The sequence below is a fragment of the Lutjanus erythropterus genome, chromosome 7 (genome assembly GCF_056507025.1).
Source record: "Lutjanus erythropterus isolate fLutEry1 chromosome 7, fLutEry1.hap2, whole genome shotgun sequence".
NCBI classification, from domain to species: Eukaryota; Metazoa; Chordata; class Actinopteri; order Lutjaniformes; family Lutjanidae; genus Lutjanus; species Lutjanus erythropterus.
In genome coordinates, this window is record NC_139323.1 from 30,309,885 (window position 1) to 30,331,753 (window position 21,869).

General features: G+C 39.8%; 1 protein-coding gene across 1 annotated transcript in view; it reads left to right on the top strand.

Moving 5' to 3' along the window:
- Positions 1–17,013: 17,013 nt before the first annotated feature.
- dspb (desmoplakin b) overlaps positions 17,014–21,869 on the top strand; it is a 36,294-nt gene continuing 31,438 nt past the window's right edge. The window contains exons 1-2 of the mRNA XM_084723505.1: positions 17,014–17,428; positions 21,718–21,805. Of these exons, the coding sequence (XP_084579631.1) occupies positions 17,127–17,428; positions 21,718–21,805 (390 nt within the window). The 5' untranslated portion in view covers positions 17,014–17,126. The remainder of the gene's footprint in view (positions 17,429–21,717; positions 21,806–21,869) is intronic.

A 21,869-nucleotide genomic window follows, 5' to 3' on the forward strand; every position in this document is an offset into this window, starting at 1 on the left:
GGCATCTGCAGGCAACAATGATCCCCTTTGTGCAGCCTCTGCCCTCTATACTGAATATCAAGCTTGTTAGGATCCAATCATTCATCGATTGATTATGATTTATGACCAAATAATCAGGTGGAGGTGCTGCTGCAGGTTTTTTTAAGGCGATTTGGGTGGTGCGTTTATTCCCGAGCGTCCCACGGAGGCAGTTTTGCGTCATGTGATTTTTTTTTCATACCGTCATATAAATAGGCAGTATTAGTTACTGGTTAGAGGAGACAATAGGAGGATGGCAGCAGGGTTTTTTTGGGGGGTGAAGTGCTGCCTGTCAGCCGCCAGGGGGCGTCAAACGATCACAATGCGCGTCCGTTTGTCTCTATTAATTAGATTTTCAGCCTAATAATGAGAGAAAATAAACTGCGGGTCGCTCTGCAGGAGTGTCAGAGGTGCACCGAAGCAAAGACGTGAGAGTCAGGCGTCTTTAAGCTGATGCAGATGTTGGAGGTGTTGATGCTGCACCTCGTTATGAGTGACCTTGAGATCCAAGTGAGTGACAGATTGTCCCTCAGTGAGGAGGAGAGGCCTGCAGCTAGTGTGTGTGTGTGTGTGTGTGTCGTCTCATGTGTATTAACAGTTACACTCCTGATGCCTGTGAATGACATGGAGGTGGTATTCAGGGTGCGGCTGACGGTGTAACAGAGAGGTGACAACTTGTGCTCAGCTCATCTCCTCCTCCTCCTCCTCCTCCTCCTCCTACTCAGGGACTGATTAAGGTTTAAGATCTAGGAGGAGGAGGCTGCATGTGTTCATGTGCGTGTGTGTCATCTGTTACCGTCTGCCAACCACACCCATATCACAGCACATACCAGAGCTGGCTCAGGCATTCTCAGGGCCCTACACAGAATGTGACCCCCCCCCCCCACAAGCATGTACCCTTCAGAAAAGTAAAACAAGTTAAATTAGGTTTAATTAAACTTAATTGCATTAGACTAAATTAAATTAAATGCCACCATCAGCAATCTTTTAATTAGTTTATGGTAATTTCACTCGTATATCCAAACGAACGTGGTCGATTTACAGCCTGCTCTCACTCCCAAACTGTCAAATGCAGCAGCTCGGTCACTGGCCCTGTGCTTCAAACTGTGGAGTAGGGACCCCTCTTGTGTCATTTCTGTTTTGATGTGCTGCCAAAGTCAGGCGACCTTGTATAAGGAGGAAGAAAGTGGACATTTGGAGAATGTGTGTGTATGTGTGTGGGGGGGGCTACATGGGTTAAACCACTGACAAAAATAAAAGATGGATGCCATGGCTCCATTTCCTCCAGCTCAGTAGTGAACTCAGGCTGTCATCACAAGGGCAGGGGGTGAAAGGACAGTTAGTCCACAAAACACTGCTGGAGTTTCCCAGGAAAACAGTGCTGCAGAATCTCCCAAACAATGGAAGTGAATGGTAGCCAGTTTTCAAATGTAAAAAATCATATAACGCCTCCACACTGTTCGTCTGGTGTAATCCAAGTCTCCTGATGCCCCAACATACCATTTGCACACCGTCACAACACACACACACACAGTTAAGATAGTGTGCATGTGATTCAGGCAAAAAACATGGTGTAAATACATTTTTTTTAGTCAGCTTTATAAGACATGGATTACACCAGACTAGCAGTATGGAGGCATTTTATGTTGTTGTTTTTTTTCCAGTTGTCTTTTATGTATGAAAACTAGTCACCATTCACTACCATTGTTTGGGAGATTCTGTTTTCCTGTGAGACTCCAGCAGTGTTTTGTGGACTTACAAACTGAACATGACCTTCAGTCGGCATGAGGGTGAGTAGATAATGACATTTTTGAGTGAACTATGCCTTTAAATGCCTTTTCTCTTTGGCAGGTTTGCCATAAAGTAGAGAATTTGTCAAAAAAAAAACTGTATGTTTGATGAAAAAGGCTCATTAGTCAAGAGAGCATTTGTTGTGATGAAAAAAAGTTTAAAATCGCCAAATATTAAAGACATAACCAAAATATTACCAAGCTATCATTGACAACAGAACTATAATGTAATTACACATTATTTAAAATGTAATCTGGGCTGATTATAGTTACTTATTTTTTGTAATCTGAATCCTAATTACATGTAATCTGTTATACTAACGCCTGGTTAATAGAGTGCTACAGCTCCTAATCTTGTCTCCTCTCTGTCTGTGTGTGCAGCTAACTGTCAGTACGATGATATTTTGTAGAACACCTGCAGAAGTAACACCTCTGAACACACGCTGCAACTATTTCTTGGCAAACTCAGCTGGGTGCAGGGACTTCTACGAGTCGTTTGTCACCATGAGGTTGTCAGGAAGGTAGCAGAGACACACGAGGCGAGGTGATAAACTGCTTATATATTTCTCAGTTATCATTGTGTTGATAAAGTCCTCTTATGGTTGCAGGGATATAAGTGAGACAGTGATAAAAGAAGAACATGATGCTCACTGTGTGAGACCTCTAATGTGGCACTGATTTTCATATAATGAAATATGAGGAAATTAATGGACGGTTGTTGAGATACATTCAAAAATATAAACCACTATAGGAAGAGACATGTAATATGAATATGATCTGTAATGAATCGGCTCAAATGTGTAAAAACACCACTGAGGTATTTTTTTATTTTTAATTGGAACTTTTGACAAAACAAAAAAAATGTATATAATTTACATGTGATATTTTGTTTGTATCATATTTGATTCATCAGACATTTAAAATTCATTGATCACACAGATATTGCACATTGCTTTTGGAAATTTTGGCACATTTCAGTTGGTTTGGTTCTTCTTTTTTCATCAAACAGGACCTTTTTTTCACCTTGTGGTCTGCAAAAACAGCGTGATCAACATAATGTGATAACCAGGAATGAAAATCGATTAAAAGACAAGTGTTCACATACTAGTAAATGTTTGCAATATCCAAGTGATTATAATGAGACAGGTTGCATAAAAATACCTTAATTTCCACTCTAAATTTATCTTAAGATGACATTTAAATCTTTAATTAGTTTATTTAACAGCTAGTTTATGGTTGTGGTAGGAAAAATGCAGATTGCATCATGCATTGCATCATAACAACTGAGATAAATTATCTTATAAACCTGCAGTATCATATTTGATACTGACATTTTCAACAAAGGTTTAGGTAAATATCTAATTTGTTTTTTGATTTGAGGCATCCTGTCTTTGTAATTTTTCACTGTGCATCCATCTCAGATTGAAGGGTTACTTACAAATCCACACAGAGTCAGAAGAGCAGTAGACTTTTTTACTTTTCTCTCCAAGCAGACAAATAATCCTCCTTTTAGACAGTAAAAGAAAATCCTTCACAAAGAAAATCCTTTTGCAGAACCAAATTAGGATCCACAGAAGTGCTATAAAACCTATATTCCACAAAAAAAGCTGTCCAAATATTTAAAATTAACGGTCAAAAGAGCTGCATTGATCCAAACTAGCTGTAGGCAGCCTCCTTCCTTCAGTAACTGCTGACCAATCAGCGGTTAGCGTATAACACGGTGACTTTGGCTCTTATAATTAGTAACAATAAAGCTGTTATTCCTTCCGTAACTTTTTCAAAATTAGCACAGACTTCCCAACCAAAAACGTGAAGGCAGCCATGTTGAATTTTGCTCTCACAGGTTGGCTGATAATGCACTAGAGGGTAGAAGACATGTCTCAGATTCATTATAACAAGTTTTAGAGGAAAGTATTGATTTTATTGATGATGTAGAGGTTCTCAGAAACTCATGTATCAAGTATGATACAAGCAGCGTTCCAGGGTTGTTGGCATAGGATAGAAAAACCAAACATGGGTTCTTGATTCGGCCTTTTGTGAGTTTTGCAGCCACTGTCAGTTCTCCTACAACACGCTTGAAAGAGACAAAGTGTTGCAAGCTTACTATTAGGTGCCATTAAATCCTACATACTGGTCCTTTAAGTCCTCTAAATTAAGTGACACCAAAGATAATTGCTATTCCACTGACAGTCCTGGAGTGAATGAATTCCTCTGTGTGTGAGGAGGTGGAGCGGCTTCGTTTGTCTCCATGAGACCAGTGACCCAGATTGGTTCAGGTGTCATGTAATAGCTCTCTGACGGCCCCTCCCTCCCATTCACCCCATCCCACTTCCTCCCCTCCCTGGCTCTGTCTCCATACCCCCAGGAGGCATATCCATGTCACCCTGCTGCACAGGTACACTTCTGTCACACGATCAGTGAGTTACAGCAGCCTGCTCTCTGGTACTACCGCCTTAAACCAGACAGCACAACACTCAGTGTACACTTATATTCTCATTTGTAGCAGCTCCAGCAGGTATTCTCAGATGTACTGCAATTTCAGCTCCAATCCCAATTCCAAAAAAGGTTGGCAAAGCTTAATTTGCAAATAATTTCAACCTATATTCAGCTGAATAGAGCACAAAGACAAAATATTAAATGTTCAAAGAGATAAACTTTATTATTTTTTTTGCTAATATACACTCATTATGCATTAGATGCCTGCAACACGTTTCAGAAAAGTTGAGACAGGAGCAACAAAGATTCATAATATCATTAAAAGAATCGGAGAATCCAGAGAAATCTCTGTATGTAAAACCAGCATTGACTGTCTGTGACCTTTGACCCTCAGGCAGCACTGTATTAAAAACTGCACTAAAAACCCACATCATTGTATAAAGGATACTATGTGTGCTCAGGAACACTTTGAAAAACTGTTGTCAGTAAACGCAGTTTGTCGCTGCATCTACAAATGCAAGTTAAGACTCTACCATTAAAAGAGAAAGACATATATCAGCAACATCCAGAAACGCTGCAGACTTCTCTGGGCCCGAGCTCATCTGAGATGGACTGACACAAAGTGGAAAAGTGTGCTGTGGTCTGACAAGTCCACATTTCAGATTTTTTTTAGTCTAAAGTGGGAAAGGACCATCCAGATTGTTACCAGCACTAACATCAAAGACAGCAGCTGTGATGGTATGGAGGGATTAGGAGCAACATATGCTGCCATCCAGACGACGTCCCCGCTTATTTCAGCGAGACAATGCCAAGACACAATGTGCACATGTTCCAACAGCGCGTCTTCGTTGAAAATGTGTGATGCATTATGAAGCACAAAATATGACAACATAGACCATGGACTGTTGAGCACCTGAAGTCGTATATCAAGCAAGAATGAAAACCCAATCACTGACTGAGTGTTGTTAAAAGAAAAAGTTATGTATCGCAGTGGTAAACAAGCTCCTGTCACAACTTTTTGGGAATATGTTGCCAGTATCAAATTCAGAATGGGTGTATATTTAAAGAAAAAAAAGACAAAGAAAAGAAACATTGTGCTATATTCTGTTTTTATTCATGTTTTACACTATGTCCCGACTTTTTTGGGACTGGGTTTCTATAAACACGACAAGAAACATGGAACAGCAGGCAGCCATGTTGAAACTGAGCACAGAGCTCCAGAGCTTTCACCTCTGATGCAAAGTCCCTCAGGCAATGAATGAGTCTTGTCTCTCTCTCTCTCTCTCTCTCTCTCTCTCTCTCTCTCTCTCACACACTCACACACACACACACACACACACACACACACACACACACACACACACACACACACCTGCACAGGTGCAAACACAAGACTAAGAGCCCATTCTCTCTTTCTCCTCATAGCCGATGATTCAGTGAGCTCTATTAAACATTTATGACTCAAAGAATAAAAGTGCGGACTCTTCCCTTTATATGGCCATGCTCTGTGTGTGTGTTAGTGTGTGTGTGTGTCCTTTGGTTTCTGGTTGCTACGTACCCGGCTCCACCCTAACCTCCACCGCAGAGTCAGTATCAGAACATTTAAAGTGTGTGCAAATAGCGTTTGTGTATACAAAACAAATCCAAAAGACACGAGCAAATTCAGTTTTCACAAGCACTTCATTAATTAAAAAACATATATGAGGCACAAACGATGGCTGGACTCAGCAGCTTCTGTCATGTTAAACTAGTAGAAACTGCTGCATGCATTGTATTGCATAGCTGCAATGGTTATTTGTGTTTTTACGCTTTCCCCTCTTTATTATTCACATTAAGTGAATTTGCTGTTTATTTCACAGTTATAGCATGAAAGCTATGAGGTGCATTTGCCATCTACAGAACAGGTTCACTCCTGTCTCAGCCTCCTTTGTCATTATTTTTTGCTGGTTAGATTTTGTATCCAGTTCTAGGCCGATAAAAAATACCTGAATTCCTTAAGCTCAGAGTTCAATTAATCCTTTTTGTTTTTTCCATTTTTTTAAATATTTGTGATAAGTAATGCACAAAACATCCACATATACGCATTCAGATAAATAGTACATATATAATCTACTCCTGGAAAGAAGTACTTGGAAATGTGATTACTGACTCAACTCATTAAAATAAGTTTCTGAAAAAAAAAAAACAAGATTAGCACATCAGCAGATTTCCCAGCATGTATTTGTTTGTTGAAACTCTCGAGAGACTCCAGTATTTTGTGGCTTAAAAAAAAAAAGCTTATGATGGAAACTTCATGCATCTGTTAGCCTGATGAAAGTTTTTCAACTTCATATCTGAAGTTTATTTAACTTATCTCTTAGTTTTATGTTTTCACAACTCATGAAATTACTTTTAGCTAAATATTTAACCTCAGTTCAGTTAAGTTTAAAAAAGTGGAACTTGTGTTTCTAAGTTGAACCAGCTCAAAATGTTTTACAGTGTATTTGCAAACTCAGACAGCAAGCTGTGCAAGCAGAAGCACTGAGCTCTGTTGCCAGATTTGTACTAAATGCTGTGGTTTCGGAAAAAAATGTCTGACCTACCTCCACTGATAAACTGGAATTATGGGGCCAGGTCTCGGGGCAGACCATTGAAGTGCTTGCAGCAGCAAAATCTTGTAGTCAATCCTGTAATGAACAGGTTTATAAAAGGAGTCAATACTGGATTCAGAATCTCCCTGTGGCTCATTATAGCCCTATTTTTATCTTATTAAATTGTTAAAACAGCTTTCATGTGGTTTCCTTCCCTGACTGCTGATTGATAGTCCTCTGAACTTGACAGGAACCACTTTTTGCAAAACATAGAAATATTTCTTCAAAGAAAGTGACCTTATGATTGATAATCTTTATTTATGGACGTAATTACTTTTGCATTTGTGTTCCCTGCACCACCTGTTTATGCAGGCGCAGGCATGGATGTTACCTTGACATGCCATTAGCCTTGCAGGTGTTGAGCAGAGAAGACAGCAGGACCGCGCCCATGCATGAGTGTAGAACCGGCTCTACTCTTTGTTCGTTATGTGAACCCTTACATCAACATTGTAGTAATAAGCTTGACAGATATTTGGCTGAAGCGTGTGAACTACAACAACCAAGTCTGTCTTTTATTTTAATCACCAAGTCTTCTTCTCACATTACTGGATGAATGGCAGATGAAAAAGTGAAATGAAATGTGACAGATTTTAACAGCACTCAATGTGAAGTAGGTCAAAGATGCAAAACTTGGCCACCTGTAAAAAATTCATACTCCCACAATAAAGGGGGCAGCATAACACTAGAATAACTGTTAACTGCTGCTAACTGTAGCTGCTAATTGTTAACCAACTCTGGCAGGAATAGGAGTTCTGAGTGGAGTCCTGCATGGGTCCGGTTTTGCAGTCCTGCTCCCATATGCACATGCAAAGCTGAGAACCAGAACTGACCCGGTCCCTGTGCAGAATGGTGGATATAAGCACTGTAACCTGAACCGCACCCCCAATTGCTTGTCACTCACCTGTGTTCTCAACTGGCGCAGCTCCTGTGCTCCTGCAACTGTCAATGTATTTTCATGGTGATGACAAGCCAAGCTTGCAGCTATCAAAAGCTAACACATTTTGAAACTTCTTACAAGCAGCAGAGCCACTAACAACATTATTCTCACAGTCTTTCAGCGCACCAAAATTCTCCCAAACATCCAACTTGGCCTTCGATGATATGTTGTTCACAATTTGGTGTCCTCCACCGGCTATTTTGGCCTTTATGTCATCCATTTTAGCCAGCAGCTAGCCAACATCACTGTCAGATCAAACAATGACTTCCCTTTGTTTGTCAGGATGTGGGGGTCAAAGGTGGTGGTGTAGGTTTCAAAATAAAATCCTGCTGGCTGATTAGGCAATATTACTTGCTTCACAATTATTTTTATTTCTGATTTCTCCAGGGAAAAGATATGTTACTATATGTTATACATTATTGTTCTCAACTGCTGCCCCCTGCAGTAAGTTCATTTTTACCTGTACCCACACCACAAATTTATTTAAATATGTTTTTCACCCATTACCCAACATTTTTGCAGGTCACCTGTCCGGTTACCCAACCTAGTGCAGGACTCTAACTTGAAGCACTAAACGAGTTTTGGTGGCTTTAAATGATTGTTGACTAGCACACAAGGTCTGGATCTCCAGAAGTTTGAGGGAAGATGGGTATTGCTGATGGTGTACGACCCTGGAGTGGACACCAGAACTGATCAGTCAGCGGAACCGGACTCAGCAGCCTTCCAGTGAACACAGCCAGAGCAGGGCTGAATACTGCCTCCGAGACCGACGGAGGTCATTTTTGACCAGAGGGAATGCTGTGCCAAGATGATTTACAGCAGCTCTGACCAGGACTCTGACTCCGGTGACAACAAAGACACAGCAGGTTCAGGTGGGGACAGGAAAGCCATGAAGTGAAGTGAGAGGGAGGTCAGTCATCAGTCAGTCACACTGCTGTGTGCACAGTCCTGATGTTCCAAGTTGCAATGTTGGTAGACTGCCTAGGAGACAGAGGGTTCTGACACACCCTCTCTGTGTGGTTTTTGGTATGTCTTAATTTTCTCTTTAGCATGTGTGCTTTAAAAGACTTCAGCTCCTGGGTTATGGGGTTTCTTTCTTTTCATCAATGTTTCTGTAATTGTTTTATCCACTTCACAGGTGACTGGCCCACAATTTTCACCACAGTCCTGTAAGCCAGCTTTACCTGCTTCCACCTCTCACGATGGGCACGTAGGGTTGGGTTTTCAAGAGAGTCAGCCCCGGGATGCCAGGAGCCAAATCTTGCAAGAAAACCACCTCAGTGTTGTTGGGCTGCAAGCAGACTGGACGCTACTATCGCCTCTCGAGGTACAAAGTGGTATTTTGAGACAGGGTGGGCCAAAACTAGCTGGTTAGCATGCTAACTTCAGTAGATATCAAATATCTTCATGTTTTGTCCAACGGTCAAAAATGACATTTCTGCACATTAGTTAGGTTTTTTTTTTTACAAGCGTCGCACAATTAATTGCAATATTACCAAGACTCATAATATGACTTTTTAAATATATCATGCAACTAAAATTCTTACATATTTTATCTTTAAGTGAACAATGAAATCTTGTCATGAAGATGTTTGATTCATGTTCCCAGTCTCCTATAATATCTTTGAATCCTGAGAACAATGTTAGAGAAGCAGCCACACCCTGAAAACCAGCTATTATCATCATTACTCATCATAGCTTTTAATCCTTTTGCTTAATGACTGAAAACTTTCCCTTAACATACACACACACACACACACACACACACACACACACACACACACACACACACACACACACCCATATAAAGACACATATGCATTGTTCAGAACATGCAGGCTGAAGGTGCCAAGGATCTGACAAGATGAGACAGCCCATCAGACAGCGAAAAAAACAAAACAAAACTATTAAAATGCTCCTCCTATTACACGAAAAGAGATGTGCTGTCTGTACTTGCAGGCATCTGTCTGAGTCAGCACAGCGCCGCTAACACGAGATAACTGTGTTTATGTTTATGTGTGTTGGAAAAAAATTGGTTTCACTTGATAGCAGGATTAATATAAAGGCACTCCTCCCTTGATTGTAGCCAGTCATGGGTGTGTTCATGGGTGTGGAGCCTGTATTCACCAAGGTGCTTCCCGCGGTTCACCTGTGAGATGAGGCCAAGTTGGAGATGATCACAGGGCGTTGGATGAATTAATATTACTCTGAAAGGTCTTAACGGATGAAGGAGGATGAGCATATGTTCACATTAATTGACACCCATAACGCTACACGCCATTATCATCGCTTGTTTGAGAAAAACTCTATAACTGTAAACACAAGCTATAAAACGCATACTTCCAAACACTTATAATCTGTTACAGCCAACATGTCAGTAAAGAGTTAGCAAAAAAAATTTGAGGGTCGTGTTTTACATGTCTGTGACTTAGTTTTGTTATGCTTCAAATAAAGTTAGCTGGTTGGCTATACCGAGGAAGCTAAGTTCTGAAAAAAAATAGAGTCGTGATTTAAAGAAACACAGTAACAGAAGTCTGCAGAAAAGAACCACAGTTCCACAAATGTTCGCCCAACTGACCACTTTTTTTAGGAAAATAGTAATCTAGATGTGGAGACATAACATTAGTGCAATGACAGCAGCATCGGCTTCTTTTAACATTCAAAAATGGAATGAAATTCCTGCCTTACAGCAACCCTGAGGTGACACAGTACCTCAAACACAGGGGCTTTTAAAACATGATCTTATGATGGTAGAGGGTTGATGACTGTCAGCCACTGGCGATGCCCAACGCTAGTGTTGAAGTTGGTATATCTCAAGAATCACTGATCCGATGGACTTCAAACATGGCGGTTATATACATAAGGACCAAAGGGGATATGGTGTCAGGTGTGACATTGATGGGACGAGCAGTTCTTGAGAGTGTGGCAAGCAACCGCAGTGGTTTTCAACAATGCTGCAAGCAGCACTTCTGTAGCTAAGCTATTTGCCCACTGTAGTCAGGGCTGCTACAAATGGGTAACCCCAGACAATGCTGCAAGCACCAATACTGGGAGCCAACAAATTGCCCTGTTCCGATCAGGCATGCATTGGGAACAGCCACACGCCCTGAACATGCTCTAGATTAGGAAAAGTGTGCTGTAAAACCAAAACTATTCGCTTAAAGAGGCTAAACCACAGAGCTGCAGATTCTGTGTGGATTCATCATCAAATATTGATTAGAGGTGCTTTAAAGACACGAGTAGATTCAGATAACTGAAATATAATAGAGGGAGAGTTCCTTAATTTTGATGCAGCCACTGAGAAATCTTTGAAATATAGGGGCAGAACCATGCATGATTTTAAATTCACCTCCAAAACTGAGAGTGAATCAGTGAAACAGGTAAGAACTGGTCTCTCTTTTCTTGCTGCAGCATTCTGGACCAGTTGAAAGTGAGAGAAGTATGCCTGGGTGAAACAATAACAATAACAAGTTCAAATACTTGAAAAGGAAAGATATAAGGACATGAATGGCTTTATCAGATCAGGGAGTGCCTCATCGAGGAAATGATCCTGATTTAAACAACTTCATTTGATTGTTAATTGAATTTTAGCGCCGGAGTAAATACCCCTCCAAGACTTTTTAATGTTACTGCTCCACAGTAGTTTCATTTCCTGTCCTTGAGCATTTCAAACAAGAGAGCTTCTGCGCATACACTCCACAGATACATTCCCTGTGATATGTCGGACAGCATTACAAACCCATTAAAGTGCGCAAGCCTTATCCTGTCTCCAGTAATCAGGAATGAAAGGAGATGTGAGAGGGTGGGAACACTGGGATACGCCTCAGAAACACACCCTGGAATTATTCAGTTCATTCAGCCAGAGGACAAAAAAGACTCACGTACAGTAAATGTGTTGAATTCAGTGGTTAGTTTTGCAGTTGCAGATGAAATATGCTAAAAAACTAGGACAATCCTCTTCTTCTGTCTTCTGTTCCCTAAAACATGCTTGTGCAGACTCAAGTTCATGTTCAGTGCTTCATCATTCAACGTGACACTGCAGCTTTCAGAGCTTCAAATTAGGACCCAAAGTGTAGCTTCTGAAAAAGGAAGAGCACCACTGGAATGCTGTTTTGGCAAAAGGTGTGCATCTGTGTGAGTTTATGTGCAGGCAAAGGCGTGTTCTTAAATGTAATTTGCCACAGGGAAAAGCGTGATGGTAAGGGTTGGACTTTTTTTTTTTCCTGAGAAAAATGTTTGAACAGTTTATTATCTCTGTGAATCACTCACAGCAAGCACACAAAAGCTCCAAGACTAAGTCGATAGATACTAATAAAAGTGCAGAGGAGCTGGATTTATTGTCAAATCCCCAAATATGATGGGTAAAAAAAAATTCCTCTGCAGCCAGTCATCCCCACTAAGTCTGCAATTATGCTTGAGTTAATGGAAAGGAACTGTTTGCAATAAATCATAAACAGCAAACAAACACTCCATAATACACCCCTTTCTGTTTCTCTCTTTTTCGTTCTTTCGCTCTTGCATGCTCGTACACATAACTGCCAATCCCACACACTTACAAACACACACACGCTACATTCCTCAATAGCTGCTGAGGTTGTTGGTGAAGGGAGATGAGTGCAGGGTCTGGGTTCAAGTTCTTGGCAATCATATTTTATTGTTATCTTGTTTATTACTCTTATTATTACTTGTACTAGGGGACTGTATGAGGTCAAAGTCAAAGGGAAACACAGGGCTAAAAGTGAGCTGCATCTGTGCCAAGGCATGCTTGTAAAATCTAAGACATGATCGGTCTTGACTCAAAAACAGCAAATACACCATTTGGATTCATTATTATCTGTACACTGTGCAGTCTGGCGCTTTTCATTTCTTTTCTCGCTCTTCTTCCTTCTGTAAATGTTATTTCTGAGTAATTTGTGCTACTGTTTTGGCACAAACTCTCCGTAAAAAGAGGTTTTGACCCTGGTCAGGTAAATACAAGATGAAGAGCCTGTGGTCTCACTAGCAGCTCTGTGAGTCTGTATGAAGACACAGTGGCATTTTAAGCTAAAGGCTAACTTCAGTATGCAAACATGGTCACAATTAAAATGCTAACATTTGTATGTTTAGCAGGTGTAAGGTTTACTGGTTTCACGATCTTTGTTTGCTGTATTAGGATGCTAACATTGGTAATTTAGGTAATTGTCACAAAGTCAGGCTGTAATGGGACTATGCAATCAGGATACAAAAGAGGTAACTGTATTCCAATACAGTGTATGCTTATAATCATTATCATGGTGTCTAATGAAAAAAAATGCATCACTGAGCTGAAAGTTCAACAATAGTTTGTCTTTAAAATCAGAAAAGAGAATATCCTCACAGTACAGAGGAAATTCAGTTGTGAAAATACTGTCACCATCCAAAAGCTCAACTTCTAATTTAAAGAAACAATCACAAGTAAGACCAACCACTAACGTTAGCTACACAGAACAACAGCAAATATTAGCCATATAGAACAGCTGCTAATGTTAGCTACACAGAACGACGTCAGATCTTAGCTACATAGCCCAGCCAATAATGTTAGCTACACAGACCAACTGCTAATGTTAGCTACACAAACCAACCACTATTGTTAGCTACAAAGACTAACCCTTTCTCTTTTTTCTGGCAGTTTGAGTGTGAATAGCGTAATGTTAGTGGTGTACTTTTATTTGTGTATTGAAATGTACACTGCTTTATGAATTACAGCTATTCAGCTAAATGTGAATTCAAGCATAACAAGGGAAGGAACAGCTTAAAAAACAACGATAAACCTACCACAAACAAAACATTTTATTAGACTACAAAAATATATCATACCTGCTGCACTTTATTATCATTCCTTAAGCAATGCCACAAACAAGGCCTAAAAAGGATCACAGCTAAAATTTGCTGCTGTTTACTCAGAACAAGAAGGAAATTAAGACTGAAATAAGCATCTGCTGAGTGGAGAATTAATCGGAGAGTGTGTGAATGTGTATGCCTGATTCATACTTCACACTTGTGTAGTATGACTCAGAAGTCTACGATGGTTTCATACCTGACAACTCGACACATTTCTCACCACTATTTGTCTGAGATTTTCCATCATGCCAGCCGATTTCATGCTGCGGTAGAAGGTTAAAATGCCTGCAGACAGACGTGACCTTAAGATGGTCTTTAGCAGTTGGTAAAGGAAAAATCTGATAAACATTCACTGTAATAAAACATAAAATAGTCTTAATATGTTATCAGAGAATAAGGAAACATGCTGAGCTGAAAGACTCGCCTCTCTGAAAAGAACACTACAGCTGCAATGTCCCCTTTTAAAATTTGTATTCCGGTCCACAACTCGTGTTGTTTGTCCATTTCAAGTTAAATAGGGTCCAAATTAATGCCGAATGTTCACTGAATGAGTCAGCGTCTGTTACTGAGTCATTAACAGTAGATGTTTATAACAGTTGAACTGAACAAAAAGGTAATGGAGCCTGGCAGGCAGCGAGATGGATAATCACCAAACTTTTGTGCCCCTGCCAGTGGTGGACTGAAGACCAGGGGAGAAAAAAAGAAAAATAAAGGGCACCAATTGTTTGCAGCCAAGCATTAGTGTGCAGAATGCTGTGCTGCATTCATGGTGAAACAATTCCAATCCCTGGTTTAAATTTAAATCTTTTTTATTATGTGACTTAAAGTACAAAAACTACTGCACCTCTGTAACACAAAGACACAAAGACACAGAGAACTATTAACTCTTTAACTCTTTGGAGGCACGTAGACACCAACTCAGTTTTTAGCATGCAGGGCAGCCTATATGGCACTGTATCACATTTTGTACATTGGAAGGGCACTCTAGAGGACATTTCTTCAGGTTTTGAGAACAACTCACTTCAACTATAGTGAACAGGATTTCAGCTTATCTAATATGCTGTCTTTGGCTGACTTGCTAATTGGACTGCAGTGCTTATTTTTGAACACATAGTTGTTACATATTGCTCCTTTAATGATGGTCTTGCACCCCTGAAATTAACAAAATCAAGGTGATGGATTTGTGATGTGAATAAATATGTGAATGAACTTGCACTGAAGCTCACACTGATCTGCACACACACACGTTTTATTCTTTCTCTCTTCTCTAATACGTGGCACTCATGAGGCCACTATTTCAGGATAGTAAATTACATAATTGATAACACTATAATATATTTATACCCAGAAAAATGACTTTGGACTTGTTCAGTAAACACATGCTGCAAAGAACACACCTGTCAATTCTATATTGTTACTTTAAATCAGCACAAAACATATAATATATAATAAATAATATGTGAAAATGAAATAAATGGGGCATGTTTGCACAAAGCATTAATCACTAATAAATCAGGGCTGTTTTCATAACTCTCTTTTTCCACTTAGCATGTTTTAACAGTCTTCAAACTGTTATAATAAATTCAGTCACTGTCAATTCAAGAACAGCTGTCAAACTTGTTTTTCCGGTGAGTCCCACCCACCGGCCGGAGGCAAAGTGTTTAAGTGATGTGTGCGTTTCTTTCTCAGAGGAGGAGACAGAGGGACGGTCGGTGAGACGGGCATGTTGAGTATAAGTAAAAGTCTTAAAAGACCTGAGAGGGAGAGGCCAGACAGGCACCTTGGCGGTTGGTCAGGTGGATTGATCATCTGATCCGTCATTGCAGCAGTTTGCCTTGAAGCTCTTTCACCTTAACAGCTGTCATGTGACTCAACTACTGCAGATGTTACATAAAGTTTCAACATATCAAAATATGCAAAAAACAACAAACAAAACAAAAAAAAGGATATAAATCGTGCATATAATATATTTAAAGTTTAAACACATTAAAATCGAAATATTGTACGTATTTTTAAATTGCACACCAGTAACCTCTGCCGGAAAAACTATCTTACTTCCTGTTTTAGCCTACCATTGTCTTGAATGGATTAAAATAGTTTAATCATGTAGCTCCTCTAGACTTTTCAAATGTTATCAGACCAAAGGGATCAAATTCTGATAGTGAAACAAGCCATTTCTCATTTTCATTTTGTGTATTTTTGAATCCTTTCTTTTTTGAATTCTTTTCATCTATTGTTTCAGTGTCATTTTTATTAGACTGTAAAACATCCTGCCTCCATCTTTGTCACGAGTGTTAACCTCTTTTGAGGGATCACTGCAAATAATGTGTCCATTCTACATTCTGTACAAAGAATGTCATGCAAAATATCAATATTGGAATCACTCCCTAATATTGATATTAACATCGGCCCCAAAAGTCCAGTATCGGTTGGGCTTTAACCTCCAGTCTTTCCACACATATTAAAGTAAAGTTGTGTGCACAGTACCAGTTAAAAGTTTGGACACACTTTACATTCAGTGTTTTTCTTTATTCTTTATAGGTATATAAGTATAACAGTGTGCAGTTGTCACCAAAGCAGAAGGTGAAGCAAAAGCTCCAAAATATCAAAGAGCAAAAAAGTTCTGCACACAAGTTATTCTGCAGGGATTGTGACGCTCGTTCATGGAGGGTTACTGACTGTGGCATTGAAGTTGTGGCTGAATGAGTGAGTGATTTTACAGCATGTCGACGGTAAAGTTTGTGGAGATGAGGACTGGTCACTCCTGGGTCAGTAAAAAGGGTTGTTTGTTTCAAATTCGTGACTTGCATGTAATTACATCACACAGCCCTTTGAAGCAGTGCAGACAACACTGTTGAGAAATACCATCCTCGGTTTCCAAAATGTCTTCACTTGGTCCTAAATTGTCAAAAGCATCCTGACTTGTCATCACTCTCAAAATTTATTTTTTTCCAAAATGTGCCCACTCCCAGCTTTCCAAAATGCAACTTGTGCTGTTGTTTCGCATTTTGTATTTGTCCCCACTTTCCTGAACAGTCCTCGCTTTGCTTTCCAAAGCATCCTCACTTTCCCACAATGTCATCACTTTTCAGACATGTCCTCAAATAACGTTTCAAAAATGTCCTCACTTGTCTGCATATCAGTTTGGTCCCCACAAAGTCGGAGCTACGCGAGCACAAACACACAGTGTGCGCCTCCGGCTGGGTTTGGAGGGGAGTGGCACTGAGGGAGAAGGTTTTTTTTGGCTCAGCAGGTTGAGGAGAGATACAGAGAGGCGGAGAGGGGTGTGGTCACCCGCCTCCAAAAGCGGTCCTGCCCTGCACTTTGTTGCAGTCTGCAGCAGAGAGAGGGACCGGGGCGGACAGGTGGAGACGGAGAGACCAGCTACCTGTTGCTGCGTCTCTCTCCTCTTCTTCTTCTTTCTCGGGGTGGTTCGGCTGCCGTTCGTCTGTCAGAATGAGTATGTACGGCTCTCAGAAGGGGCTGAACATGACCCGCAGGGCCGGCTCCAGAGGCGACCTCACCGGCGGGATGACGCAGCATTACGCACGGAGCGAGGTCGTGCACGGAGGCGGTAATGGATACGACCAATACATGGACGGATACAACACTTACACCTTTTCAAAGTCCTCCTTGGGCGGCATGGGAGGCGGCATGATGAGCGGTATGGCAGGCGGCGGCATGGGAAGCGGAAAGATGAGCGGTGCGGGAGGCGGAATGATGACCACAATGTCAAGCGGAATGGGAGGCGGAATGAGGTATGAATTCATTTTTGGTTAACTAATTAACATATTTAATGTGCGCTCCGCGTGATGCCACCTGTTGTCCGTGTCTGTGTGAACCTGGGGGACATTTTGGGGCCCTCACTGCAGGAAGGACGCATGCCAGTCTAAAGAGGTGGCTGCTGTTAAATATTAAACGTGACAGCCTGTTGTATCCCAGTATCCATTTCACCCCTGCACACCCCGAGCAGACAAAATGGTCCATAAGCCAAAAAACCTCTGGAATTTGCTGATCAAACACAAAATTCACCGAACAAATTCATGAAAAACATCTGCAGCGATCAAACCTGCAGGGAAATAAGTCTCTTCTGCAAATTTCACAGCTCTGATCTCAGAGATAACCTGAAATTTACACCTATCATTGAGTTTAGGAACAGTGTATTGTGACTTAGAGTTACAGTTTATGCCAAAATCAAAAATGCAAAGGCTATTTTTCATTTTACCTGTTGTACTATTTTATCCATTTTAGATTTTTTGGAGTAAGTTGCAGAGTGTTGCAGATATCTGCTGTAGAGACGTCAGCTTTCTTTTGAATATAATGGGACTAGATGGCGCTCAGCTTGTGGTGCTTAAAGGGCCAAAAATGCATTTGAAAAACTCAACAAGAGTGTCTCTTTGCAGAAATCATCACCCAGTTACTTAATGTAATCCACAGAACTTGTTGTGAGCAGTTTCATCAAAGAACTACTTTCTTTCTAGTGTAAAGAAAGTCGTGGAAGATTGTACTGCAGAAAGAAAGTAGTTCCTACATGAAACTGCTCACAACAAAGATATTTCAAATGTGTTTTTTGGCACTTTGAGCACGGCAAGCCGAGTGCCATCTAGTTCCATCATATTGGAGAGAAGGCAGACATCTTTACAGCCGATATCTACAAAACTCGATCGATATGTTATTGGCCCAATATTGGTCTATCACAGCTATATTGGTCTATATATATATCGGTCAGGTTTTAATCTCCTTTATTTTCACACAGATTTAAGTAAAATTGTGTGCACAGTACTAGTTAAAATTTTGGACACACTTTACATTCAGTGTTTGTCTTTATTCTATATAAGACATGGTTCAGATCATACTAACAAAAGGAGACTACTGAAGAATCTAAAATATCAAAAAGCAGAAAACTTCTGTACACTTGTAGGTCCACTGGTGTGTAGGAGAAGACCACATATTTCATAGTTTTGATGCCTCCAGTATTAATCAATGCAGAAAAATAGTCAAAATAAAGATAAAACATTGAATAGGAAAATGTATGCAGTTTACAAACACTTGAGCTGGGGTGCATTCAGAGTTTGTTTGTTGAGGGAGTTACCACATTAACTGACTCATTCATTACATAAGTGATAATACACAGTGATTATAAAACAATGCTGCACTGTAAGAAATATCTCAGCATTTTAACCGCTGTCTTTTTTAAAAAACAAACAAACAAAAAAAACAACATTATAAACAAGCTTCTCCTCTGTCTGCACAGCAGCGTCCCTCCCTGCAGAGAAATGCTACTCAGTTTGATTTATAGCTCGCATTGAACTGCTAAGTTCCCGCCGCTGCAACAGCTTAGCCCTCATTTATTCCAGAAATGTGTGTCAGTTTCAGACCTTCCACAGCGTCACACACAGAGGAAATATGTCACTGTGGTGGGACTTTAGAGAGAGGCAGAAAGCATCTGGCCGACATGATCATGACGTGTCTGACACAGAGACCTCGTTGCTCCACTCAGTCTAATTGATTCTCACTGCTAATTTAATGTCATGGAGTTTCTGACGTTTATTGGCAGGTATTTCTTCTGATTCTTGTAAAAATTGAGAAAAAGTAGAGTTGTGGTGGTTGTTGTCTGTAGAGCCAGAGGTCCTTTGTGACCAAAAGCTTCGATAATAAATTTGGTGCAAAGAAGAGAAGTGTGCAGATGTTTTTTTTTTTTTATCTTTTGTGGTGTGCACTGTTATCTGCACACATATCAGCTGATAAGTAACAAGATATGTTTAACTTTTACTAAGGATGTTAATCATTAATCAGTTAAGAATTGAACTGATTAAAAATGTATTCATCAATAATTAAGTGATAGTAGAGATTTTACTTTGCACTGAGAGCCTTTTGTTAAACTGGCAAACTTTAACTTGAATTTAAAATGAGAAAAAAAAATAAAACGAGGAGAAAAATGCAAAACCAGAAAAATCCAGCATTTTATATCTTACTAATTATTGTTGATTAATTAATTGTTCGCATTTTCAACTACTGGTTTAGGAAAACTCACAGAATTTGCAATAACTTTTAGAAACAGGGTCAAAAATGTTTTTTTACTGCTTCATTTACAGGTTTTGAATTTTACAATGACAAAATATATGGAAAAGATTAAAAAAACAATACATAGAAAGTACAACTCTAAATGCAACTGAAGAAAACAAAAAAGCTGCCAGACAGGCAGACAAGATTACATAAATAATCTTTCAAAAGATGTTGTAGCATCTCAGTTAAAGATAAAGCAACATGAATAAGTGTATCACTGTAGAGACCACACCCACTCATGTAACCAGGCAGGTCAGAGTCCCAGTGGATGCTGGGTAATATGACACAGTGGCAGGAAATGTCCCCAAATTTCCACAAATCTATTCCTTTCCATTTGTACGATAGACAACATCTCCTCAGTCAATGCACAAAGCGGGGGGGTCGACTTCCAGGTCAGGAGAACAAGTTTGCAGAGTCGAAAGTCTCTACGAAAGAATCCCAAGCTGAGCTGAATGTGTCTGGAAATTTTGGACTCAAAATTGCGGGCTAATTTATTTGCGGAGTTAACCAGAAAATGTGCCACTGATGATCCAGCTGAACAAAGATGTTTGATCTCGACTTCTCACTCTGCTCTGTTTTCTATGACGACACAGAATTGACTTTATGGACTTTAGAGGCGCTGTCTTGCTGAATGGGCTCTTTAACAGGATAATAAACACAGTACAACTTGTACACATCATATCACTGTTGCCATTCATCATATGTGAGCTGCTGTAACATTCTGGTCTGTGATGCAAAACAATAGTTATCAATGATCCCATTGTTTTAGCTGGTATGTGAAACATGGAAGTGAAATTGTTAAAAGCATCGGTTCTTCAAAACTTTTTCGGTAATGCATCTTTAAAGCAATGAAATGAATTCAATAGCCTCAAAAGTACTGGAACTAGGAAAAAAGTGCTCATTCAAAAATCAGTTCAGTTTGGTCTTTATTGTCCTGCCGAACAAACAAACCCAGACAGTTTGCTGTGAACCAAGTAGTCTTTTTTTTTTATCGTTTTTCCAGGGTATTGAAAGCGATATCAAGAAAGTTTAGCAGAAACTGAACTTGAAAATGATTCACTCGATAAATAAAAAAAAAAGAAAGACAACTTAACCTTCTTTGTTTTCAGTGTAACTTCTGGATATGATGATGCTGATGAGGAAGTGTTGATGATTATGTAATGAGTTAACTACATCCACTCTGTGTTGGTTTGCAAGACACAGAAATTAATATAAACCAGCAATTATTGGCTGATTATCAGAATCGTTATTATTATAATTTATTTTATCTGATTACTCATTAAATAGATAAAAATAGATGAAAAATGTCCTACCTTAACTCTGATTAAAAGCTATATTAGCAGCCTTTAATAAAATGGATACTTAAAGGGAGGGTTGCAAATTTGTGCATTTTCCTTAAACGGTACTTGAAAATGTTAGCAATCAATAATCAATTAATCATTAAAAGTTAAGATAGAAAATGCATGTCTATTTCTCAGTTTAAGTTGTGTTTAAACAAATCCAGCGACACATGATTTATGTGAAACATGAATTCATGAAGCACAAACAGTTCAAACGCTCGAATCGGCAGCTCTTATCCACCTGACCTCATTCAACAAGATTTTCATTTTCACGGGGAAATTATTTGGGCAATCTGGTTTGTACCGGATAAATCTCAGGGTTCACAAATGATTAATAAGATTGGAAAAAAGAAAGAAAAAAAAGATTCATGTGATATATTTCTGATACAGGTACGTTTTTTTATGAAATACTGGTCACAAAAAGTATTCAAATAAAACCATCTGAGAGGAGAAAATCACTCTTTGATGAAGCTGCTCACACCTCATTAATAAGATGCTTCATTTAAAGAGGTCATGTTGTAAAAGAGCCTGGAGGCACTGGTCTAAACTGATATTTTGGTGATTAAATACAAAAAATACAGCTGAAGATGATTACAGTCCTGTGGTTGATGGTGATGAGTTCCCTCTGCTGCCCCCTGCAGTGGCTCCAGTGCCATCCATCAGAGGGCCATGATCCTGCAGGGCCAGTGCCAGGAGTACCTGAAGAAAGCCGAATACGCCCTTCAGACTGTGAGTCATGGTTTGTTTTAGAGCGCTGCTTATTTCTCTCTTTTCTTTCCACAAATTAAAAAAA